The 11,028-nt window shown below is 37.8% G+C and overlaps 1 protein-coding gene across 2 annotated transcripts in view; it reads right to left on the bottom strand.

Annotated features, from left to right (window-relative positions):
• The window catches only part of LOC124872311 (astrotactin-2-like), a 513,868-nt gene that overhangs the window by 4,022 nt on the left and 498,818 nt on the right, over positions 1–11,028 (bottom strand). For both annotated transcript variants that reach the window (XM_047372149.1, XM_047372150.1), the window contains 2 exons: positions 4,209–4,309; positions 1,861–2,044 (listed from right to left, as the gene is read on the bottom strand). In XM_047372149.1, the coding sequence (XP_047228105.1) occupies positions 1,861–2,044; positions 4,209–4,309 (285 nt within the window). The remainder of the gene's footprint in view (positions 1–1,860; positions 2,045–4,208; positions 4,310–11,028) is intronic.

The following is an 11,028-nucleotide window of genomic DNA, read 5'->3' as shown; positions in this document are numbered from 1 at the left end:
AAACAACAAAATAATCTCTCTGGGTCACAGGTCTGGAGCTAAGAGTTCAGCAGAATCAAACACATACTAAACTAGTAGAGAAAAATGATGTAACTTTACAAGGTTTTTTAGCCCATATAGATATCAAAAGGAACTAGATGCACAGGGAAAAGGCCAAAAATACAATTATTTTGAAAAGCAGTGACTGCTGATCATCAACATCTGTCTTTAGTTAAGCAAGCAGTACAGACATCCTTTTCACTTATTTGCTGAAATGTGTGCGTGTGCGTGGGAGGCATTTTTCTTTTCCCTTGAATTCTTATGTCTGAAGTAACAGAATTCCAAACTCATTATGAAGGGAAGCCTGGAATTACAAGCCCTAAAGACAGATTAAATACATTTGTTGTTGATAGGAAACAAAAATACTATTAAATCAGGACTACAAACTGAAGAAAAGGCATTTCGCTTACTTGTCTTCCAACTGTAGCAAGTATAATAGCAAGTGCATTCCAAGTAAATAGGATGTGAATGAAATGAGAATGAATGATATGAGAAAGTATGAAAGGTGTTTGTTATAATAAATAAGGAAACGAAGAACAGTGACCATGTATAACAGCACGTGCAAATCACAAAACAGGCGTTAAACTATAACAATGGTGGGGGGCTCCTGGGACGCTTGGCTCCTGCAGGAGTGCTGACTGTGCTTGCGTTCTTTTTGGCCATTCTTTTACCTTTTAAAACGCACCACCAAAGGAGCCTTCTTGTAAATTACTGCAATGAGGCTAAACCCTGCCAACTTAAGGCAGTAAATAATCCACACTCACTCACCCAAAAGCACCCCCGGATCCCAACCCCCATTTCCCCAATTCCACCCTCTTGAAGTTGCCCACACACATACAAAATGCACACCATTCAACGAGTCCACATTCTAGGTCCCAATGGCCAACTTGTGTCTCCCACCCCCTTCACCAATCAGAGAGAAGCATAAACTTCCTACAGACCAAAGTTATTCCCCAATTATTATATTATTTATAGCTGGAAAAGAGCGCTTCCAGGCAGTGGGGGTGGACAAACCAAAACATTGGTCTGTAACCTAAGATTTTGTATTGCTATCATGAGTCCTGGAGCAACTCCGTTCTCAGACTCACATGCATGAATGTTTTTGTTTTAAACATTTTTTTCCTCTAAAATCATTGTTTATACTTCATTCTTCAAAGTTTTTTTTTTTTTTTCAGTTATTCGGCCTCTTTTTGTTCTTATGGTGTCGTAACGTTTCAGTGTCTGTTCAAACTACCAATGAGGGTGTCCCTGTCAAGAAGGTCACGGGTGAAGGGATGTTGGGGTGGTATATTATGGTTACAAATTAACAATTTTATGGGAAAGAAGAGGAAATGGACTTGGAAGTCGAGTTAGCGTTAGCCAAGTATCACATTTATTGTTTGGCTTGGCTGTCAAACGCTGTTTTGGCATTGCTATGGTGATGTATGAAGCGACTGCAACCCTGAAGTTTTAATGGTGACCTGGCTCGCTCCCCTTTCAGGAATCGCGTCCGTGTGTTTTGAAATAGCACTCCTGAACTGGGGGGGGACTGGGATGGGGGGGTGTAATGCCAAGAGAAAGGGGTGAATGATCTGAATTTGACAGCTGGTTAGGCAGCATCGCTTCTTATGTAAGAAACCCTCAGAGGGATGGTAATTGATTATAAACAGCACAAAGTCATCAAATATGATGAAAAGAGGACTTAAATAACAGCAGATTAGGGAAAACAAAGGCTTATTTGTTTATTTCAGAACAGGATCCAGACTGTTCCTCATCTACTCTTTAGGTAGCTTCAAAGTAATTTCAAAAAGCTGAGGATTTTAAAGCTCACTCTCTTCTCACCTGGGGCCCAGCTCATCCTCACTACGCCAGACAAAGTCCCCAAACCTCTCATAGTGGGAATTGTAGTGGTGCTGGACTCTATAAAGCAGCGGAGGGGGAATCTCCATCAGCATATTGTAGGCCATCTGCTGTTCCTTTCCACTGGTGTAGCCATTGTACAAGTTGTACACCCTGTCGGCTATTTCTGTCATGACAAAAAAGAGTCAGAGAGGTATAAGGAAGTAAGAAAAGGGAATAACCAATTTATGGGTAGTGTGTATTAATTTTTTAAGATGACAGCTGTCTAGTAACAAGAAAATCAAACTTCATGTTTATCATATTTTAAGTATTGGAATCATTGATAAAAGCTCTGTTTCATGAATCATAACTGTAGTAAATGCTTATTGGTGATAACACCAATCAATGTGTGAAAAGGTCTCTTGAGATGTTTTGTTCTGACTTTATAGGCAGTTACCAGAATAATTTATTATGTACATGTCTGTTATAAATTAACAACAGTAATTTAGAAGTTTGGAAGTAATTTTCTTAAACAAACACTATACATGTACTCGATCAAATGCCAACATCTGAGAAAAAGTTGCGAGTATTTAAACTTCATGCTGCTGTATCGCAATTAGGATGTAGGTTCAGCTTAAGAATGCAAAAACAAAGAAACAGGAGCAAGAAACGACACAAACAGAGCAGGCAATTCAGTCTTGAAAATGGCATTTAAACTCAAACAAGCTGTTCATCAACTGATCCTGATCAAAATACCAAACAGAACTAAATGTGTCAAATAAAGCGTTAAGTTGTGAGTAGCTACACCATTCTTGTTGATCTCTTAAAAAAATGTTGTTCATCCTTGATGTGAGTGTTTCCAGATGGCAAGTGAGAATGTTACTCCCTGTGGTGAAGATGGCTTCACAAAGGGCATTCATGGTTTGTAATTAATGTCCATTTTTGGAAACGTCCCTTGCAATCCTTACAAAAAACATTTTCAGATAAGTTTAGATCACATACATGATTTTTAAAATAGTAACATTATTCTTCTGGAAGAGGTTCTCTGTCAGACAACTGTTATCCTACTGAAAGACCCAGTCATTCTCTATACACATGAGAGGCCTCAATCCAGAAGGATCATGCTTGACACTCCTTCACTGTGCCACATAGAAAACATTTCCAGTGGGATCTCCTTATCATGCCAGTAATGTTAGAAGCCATCAGTACTATCATCAATTTTTTTTCTTCTTGTAAGAGCATAAAACATTCCTCCATGTTTCAGTGTTTCTTGTTCATTGCTCCTTTTTGCAAACCAAACTGGCGAGTTTGTAACTTGGGAGGATATATAACCTTTGAAGATGTTTGTTGCTCCTTCAGGCGCCATTGAGGATATTTTTGTCAATTAGGACAAATTTGACGTCTTCATCGAGCTATAATATTTGTTGTGTGAGTACTCAAATTAATTACTTAGTAACACACCATTCCACTGTGAAATAATTGTACTACCCTCTTACATTAAAGGCAAAATTGTCTACATTCAGGAACTTTTTACTGGACAAAATCTCTTAAACAACTCCTGCCTAAAACATTCAACAGTTCTGAGGATTTTAACTATTTAAATGTGAGTTTAGTTACTTAATGTCAGTATTCTTATGCCCTTTCTCACAGATGATGACTTTTGGTTATTGGACTGCTGTCAGCATCAGTAGGAGTCTTAATTTGAGTTAAGAACTTGCCTGTCTAATTATGGAGATCACATCAGATCCTCTAGCTGAGTACTTGGTATTTTTGGCTTGACTTACTTTGGGGTCTACCACTGACTAACTGTGCCCACCTTGTGTGGAGAGTTACGAATCCATGCTTGTGCAGCTTAATAAATGCTGCCGCATTCAAAGAGATAAACCTTTTTCGCCTTTGCCATCAGGGGGTCATGTAAGTGTGAATCCTGACAGAAAATGTGTCAAAAGCCAGATATATACACAGATTTGAACTTTTCTTAACCTAATTAATCTGCTCATGTTAAGGTACAGCTTTTAATTATTTGTCTGTTCTATTTGTTTTGTCTTTTGCTACAGTTTTTTCTTCTCCTGGTTTTGGTCCAACCAGCATGAAATGCAAATGCTTGTAATTTATTCAGTCTCAAGTCTTTAGGGGAAAAGGGGAAAGGTGAAATAGGAGTGAACACTGCACATTTTTGACTGAGTACAGAATAAAAAGAGTATCATGATAACAACAGTTGGGGAGAAATAAAACATGTTCCAGTAAACAGTTAATTTAAGATTACCTAATTGGGAACAAGCATACCCAAGAAAGTTGGAAATGAGCAAAAATAAATGCTTTCTGCTACAAAAGCCAAGAAGCACAGGCACCTTCAGCTCGACTGTCGTCCACCACTGGACAGGATGTGCGTACAGAGACGTAGGTTGACTCAGTGTGACTGCCTCGATTATCCACTGCGACGAGGGTAAACCTTAAAAAGACAATAAATGCATTATTTGCTAATCAAATTCTAATACCGAAACAATTTGAAGGCTATGATATGTACTGGCTGGTGCTAATTGCTCAAAGCTACACCTATTGATTGGCCTAGAGTGCTATCATCTGTTCATTGTGCAATGAATTATGTTTTTGTATGTGTGTGTTTGTAACCAAAGGTGGTGTGGTACAAGATGAAGTTTAGCAATGTTCTGACAATTTCTGAAATGACTTGAGAAAAGTTACCTATTTCATGAATTCGTTAAATGAATTCTATGATTAAGATGCTGTTCATGTTATCCTTACTGTTATGCTCTTATTAAGAAATTTCTGCGACACAAATGTGACAAACGCTGTGGTTAGTTGGACAGTAAATCCAGCGATATATTTGTAACACCTGTGTCACACAGCAGAAGTGAATGAAAGCAGCTGAAAATATCTCTGATGATATCCGCTATCAGGTTAAAGCTGAAGTGAAAATTTGATTTTAAACTTTAATATCCTAAGTGAAAAACTAAATCTAACTCCATACATATGTAATCTGACTGGACTGAATTGGAATCAGTTTAACCTAAACAAATGGTCTTCAGGTTGGAACTGTGCAACTAAATTAAAACTTAAATCTGACTATGCTGGAATAAAATATACTGAACTAGATTAACTGCTTGTTGAATTTTATTTGGTTTAAATCTATATGCAGTAAGAGATCAAACAAACTCAGAATATTTTGGGTGTCATAACAGCCTTCAGAACCACGAAGTGCTAAGATACCACAGCAAACAGTTTAAGTCTCTCCAAGAGGATTTAAGGTACACAGAGACAACACAACACCTGTAAGGTAATGTACAACCACACACCAAGAAATAGGAAACAAATGACCTTTACATGTCCTTTTGAAAATGTCAATCTGTCTACTAATGATTATGAAAAAATACAAGGAACAATGCTCTTTTCCAATGGTTATAATCAGTCTGACAGAGAGAGGTATCCCAATCCTTGTGGTTTTTAGTATAACAATGGCCATCAGTGGGCTCTAGATGAACAGACTTGATCACTTTATTATTTTACTTAGTGCCCCTACACGTGGCCAGTTCTGGGATGGCCAGGCTCTGGCACTCTGTGGTTTGGTCTGGCCCCCCGGCGGCCCCATGCCGTTCCGGACCTTTTGTGGGGTGCCTTGAGACGACATTGTTGTAAATAAGTGTTATATAAATAAATAAACTGAAACTATTTGTGTAGTTATGCTGCTATAGGCTTAGGCTGCTGGAGGAAATAATGACCACTTTCACCCTCTTCGCTACATTCTTACACTACTCTCCAATTTTGCATTATTTGCTGTTATTGCAGTTTTTAACTTTATGTTCTCTCTCTTGTCTCTTCCTAGAAGCTACACCTGGCCTGACTCTGTGTCTACCTGTGACACCTTTCTGGAGAGGGGCATTGTCCAAGCTTCTGCTGGCAACATCTTAATGCTCACCCTCTACCAATGATCCACTTGGCCCTGTCTTTGAGTGTTTAACCCTTTCTCCCTCCTAGATATAGCAATTGACTGAGCTTTTACTGTGACTAACTCAATGTGCTCTCTTTCAGACTCTGACCTTGAAAACTGGCTCAAAGTTTATCTGTTCTTTCGTTCTAGATGAAACGACTAAAGGAGTTAATTCCGCTAACATTTACTTTTCCTTCCCATAGAAAGTACTCCTGGATCAGTGCTTCTTTGTTCTCTTTGTGTCTCTGCTCTGTTCTCTTAAACCCCCAGTCGGTCGTGGCAGATGGCCGCTCACACTGAGACTGGTTCTGCTGGAGGTTTCTTCCTATTAAAAGGGTGAGTTTTTCCTCTCCACTGTCGCTACATGCATGCTCAGTATGAGGGATTGCTGCAAAGTCAACGCCAGTGACTGTCCACTGTCTCTACATGCTCATCTGGGAGGAGGGAATGCTGCAGGTCACTGACTGGATGCAATCTGCTGGGTTTCATTAGATAGAATTTCTTTTTAATCCAATTTCAATAAATAACTGAATCCGACTGCACTGTTCAATGATTGGGATTAATTGGAATGTATGTACCTGACTTTTGTGAAGTTCCTTTAGACAACATGTGTTGTGAATTGGCAAATAAATATATATATATATATATATATATATATATATATATATTATATATGTTATAAATAATTGGTGAATAATTGGTGAATTGGCGCTATATAAATAAACTGAATTGAATTGAATTGACCATGCTGAATCTAAAGAAAGAGAAAGAATATGAGAGGACGCATTGTTCAGCTTTTTGCCCTCACCATATTGATGATTACTGCTTTAAATGGGCCACAACATGAAAGAATGACAGATTTTATCAAACTGATAAACAAACATGTTGGGTTCATGTATGAATAACAACCCAGATCAATTTTAGTGAAAGCCATAATGTGGTTGTATAAACAGCAGTTGTAAACTCCACATAACCTAATTTACTAAGGTCATAGGTCAGAGGGTGAATTGGTTTCATATAGTGACTTCTTCTTAAACATTAATATGGCTTTCTACTCTTTATTGTTGTTTTCACTGTATACAAATGAAGCCATTTTGTCTAATAAACATTTGTTGATCCTATTACTATGCTTCCTTAAAATAAGTGATGCATTAGGCAGTGATTCATACCATAAAGTCAATGAGTATTCCACACAAAGAAACAGCATAGGAACACATTAAATAATTAAGGACTATGCAAATATTGATAAACCATTTTGAAATGACTATTACAAGTCATCTGGCTAATTACTTTGGTGATCATTAAAAGTACAAAAAACGTTGGCCATATGCCTACCCTAGTTCATTTCTAAGATAATTTATCTTAGTAAAGAGCAGGCACACTTCTCTCTTCTCTTTTTAAGATTGAAAACGCTACCCTGCATCTTTTTAAGCAGATACTGTACAAAAACCAACATGTTAGTACCAAAGCACAAATTCCAACATAAAAACTTAAACGATTGCACCAGTAAACAGTTATAATTTCAGCATTGAAAGAAAATTAAAAAAAGTAAGTAAGGAGAAGTAATGATTTCCCAAAACATTTGCAGTACACTTTTTGTGTTCGATCATTTATGATTTACGAGATGAGGCAATACATGAGATTGGGCTCACCTTTAGCTGACTCATGACTCAAAATAAAGGTGTATTTCAACAAAGTTATGCTGACAGAAACTGGGTTGCACTACACGAGACAAACGGCAGTTTGGTGAGAAATATTGTGGCATTTTAACACTGCAAGATCTGGTACCCCGAGATCCCATTAAACCACCTCTCATAGAGATTTATGGAAAACAGGAATAGGGTGTCCAAGTCTAGGTTTTAGATGTGTTTCTGCCATAACACACTAACATTTAAATGCGTAAATTACCAATTCAACATGTGATCAAAACATAATAATGATCTATTTATTTGATTCAGGTGTGTTGAGATAGAAAAACATATTTTGTAAACAAGTACCACACAAGTAACTTGGAAGGCTCTGTGATATGTTTCATGTTTGGTTTTGGAATAAGATTCTGCAGCTCAGGCAATGTACTAGTTAGTCAGAAGGGATCATGTTTAAAGCATTACTTTGACCTCACCAAACCTCTCCAACCTCACCATTGTCTTGAGCAATTACTCAATCTCCATGAAATGTTTTACAGTTGTGTGTTTAGGTAAAACACTTTGAACAGAACAAATTCTAAAAGCTATCCATTACCCAGTTAACTACATATATATGTAGTACCTACCTTGAGTAGGTAATCATCATTAATGAAATGCCTTTTTACATAAAAAAGCAGTCCACTGAATATTTTCCCAAAAGACTTGGGGATCATGAACACCTTTTTTGGCAAATGTGTGATGGGCCCTTGTGTTTGTTTGGTCAGTTGTGGTTTTGGCCTTGGAAGCATCCCAAGGACACCATTTTTTTCCAATATCTTTTTTTTATCGCTGAAATTATTAACACTGACTTTAACTGAGGTAAGCAAGGCCTGCAATGAATTAGATTTTGTCCTTGGTTATTTTTGTGACCTGCTGGATGATTCGTTGACTCATTCTTTGAGTAGAGGACCTTCACTGTTTTTTTTCCTTTTTTCTCTATTCGTGGTGGCTATATGGTTGTTACTGTGATTTGCTGGAATCACCAAGCCCCAGAAATTGCTTTGTAACCCTTTCCATACTGATAGATGCCAATGCCTTTGCTTCTCATCTGTTCTTAAGTTTCTGTAGTTTGGTGCATAATGCACTCCTGTGATTTTTTTGATATTACATATCTGCCAGTGATCAGACCTAGTTATGGCTAGAGAAATTGAACCAAAAAATGGAATCAATTAAAGGTAACTCATGATTCAACAACATGATTTCAAAACACATTTTTTGGTGCCATAAATATTGCACTATTGTGGTGAAGCTTGTTCTGTTAGGAGGATTTACTGGGTAAAAGAATCATATTTTGGTCCACATTAACTGTTTTTCCTACTGCAGGGGAAGTTTGAATAAGTGAATTAAGTCTTGAGAAATATTTACAACTGGATAAGAAAAACTGTAAGCTTTGAGGAGTATTTCCACAGAGTAACCACTGTAAAAACAGCAGAAGGACACAAAGGAAACCTCAACACAAAGTGAGCAACCAGCATGGCATTCCTATCCTACAAACTGCTCTGAAACACAGAAAAATAAAGAAATTAAGATATTATTGTTTATGCAAAAGTCACTTTGCCAAAAACGCCTTTCTCGTTTTAATGTCTTTTGCAATCTGTTCCAATGCTGTCAAATGATTGTTTTGCTTGTAACATGAGCTGTTTGGGCATTGCTTGCATAGTTTGTCTGGTCTTGTTATTCAGCAGGGTGGATGTGGTATTCCCCAAGAACCTCAAGAAAGACGTGCAGCCCTAGCTGGCTCCTCTGCCTGGCAAAACAATGCCAGAATGTTACAGTCACGCTGTTGAAATTATATGGCCACATAACGTGCAGATGGATACACTGAGGTGGGAGAAACGACCAAAGCAGAAACATGACATGACAGAGATCGTATGAAAAGCTTTAATCGAGTTTTGGGTTATTTGTGATCACTTTATGAGTTGTATGTATACGCTTGTTGCGTCCTTTCAAAGCCCCCACAGGAGTATTAATGTGCATTGTAAAAGGGAATTAAGCCTCTCAGAAACACAACAAGATTGCAATGTTTTGACTCTTTGTACCTGAAATGCAGCCAGCGGTCTTTCCTATTACTATGCATCTCATTTATGCATCATAAAAGAGCTGTAAAATGGGATGAATGAACATGGGGTACAGGCTCAGGAACAAGTACTCTATGATTATAAAGATTGCCTGGGACAACAACAGATACAACCACAGTTTGGCCTGCCACGAGAATGTCAAATCATCAAGTAAAGAGCAGGCAAGATACACAACCACTATGACCACCCACTCACAGAGAGATACACTTTTCTTTGTTCTAACTGTAGCTCAGTTCTGTCTATCCCTTTTTCTACTTCGTTGTCTCACACGTGGGGCCTTAGCCTCCTGGGGAAAACAATGATTTTTGTCAATTTGCCATTGTTTTGAAAAAAATAAAGAAAAGAAGGTCTTTTTGTGTAAATTATACTGAACAACAAACATAAAGGCAGAGTTTAGAAAGATGAGACAGAAGGAATGAGAGAAAGTGAAAAGATAGTCTGGGAGGATCGATGAAGGCTGTATTTTTGGCATGCCAAGAGAAGCCAAGATGGTTGGGGATGCCTTTTCCATTACATCAGCATTTGGACACTCATCAGTCAAGTCTGTCTGCAAATCAATCAAATCAAAGAGAGCAGTTGCTTCTTGCCCGAAGAATTTGTGTCAGCTTACAGTATATCTCATGACTCTGAAATCCTCCAATCTGAGCAGCATCAGACTGCCATCACGGCTCTAAATAAAACTGAATTGCCTCTCACTGTAAATTAGAAAAAATGGCCCAGCTTCAAATGAGCTCAGCTGCGCATCAGCAAGGCTCAGCAGGAAAAAGGTAATAATGACCACACTCCATTAAAAGTCTTCCAAGTTTAAATAACAGAGGTCTCTGGAAACTAAGTTTTGGGAAAATCAACAAAACTGTCATTGCAGAGATACTTTTGAATTGCAGACAGAAAGAGTGACTGTCCTTAGTTGGCAAATGAGGACTGGAATGTGCAGTCATAAGTGATCCAATTTTAAAGTGAAACAAGGTAATTAAATGACGTTTAAATAATATGTTACTGAAAACTCTATGTTTCCAATTCTGGTAGAATTTGTTGATCAGAGAAAAACATGCTTTTGGTGTGTTTTTCTTTTGTAGTTGCAATAAAATGATTGACAGTTACATCTGATCTTTGAAAAACAGTAAGTACAAAATCTAAATAAAGCCATCTTATGAAACATAGAAACACCAATAATGAATAAAAACCATATTACCACAGGATGTTGCTGCAAACATCTGTTCCCTATCTTCCAGAGCTAACAAAGAGTTGGGCTAATTTAAAGAAACCTTCGTAATACTTGCTGTTGCTGAGTAGTCATCTTACATTGTCATGGTCGCATACTGTAGCTTTCCTTCTTTCTCTGCCCATGTCTGGTTGGTTACAGTGAAGAAAGGTAACAAGTACCACAAAAAAACACTGTCAAATTGATAGCTTTCCTGCCATGTGCCTTGCGTGGGATCCCAAAGCACTCCTATGTATTTAT

Source organism: Girardinichthys multiradiatus, chromosome 8 (assembly GCF_021462225.1).
Source record: "Girardinichthys multiradiatus isolate DD_20200921_A chromosome 8, DD_fGirMul_XY1, whole genome shotgun sequence".
NCBI lineage: Eukaryota > Metazoa > Chordata > Actinopteri > Cyprinodontiformes > Goodeidae > Girardinichthys > Girardinichthys multiradiatus.
This window is presented reverse-complemented; position numbering and strand designations above follow the sequence as displayed.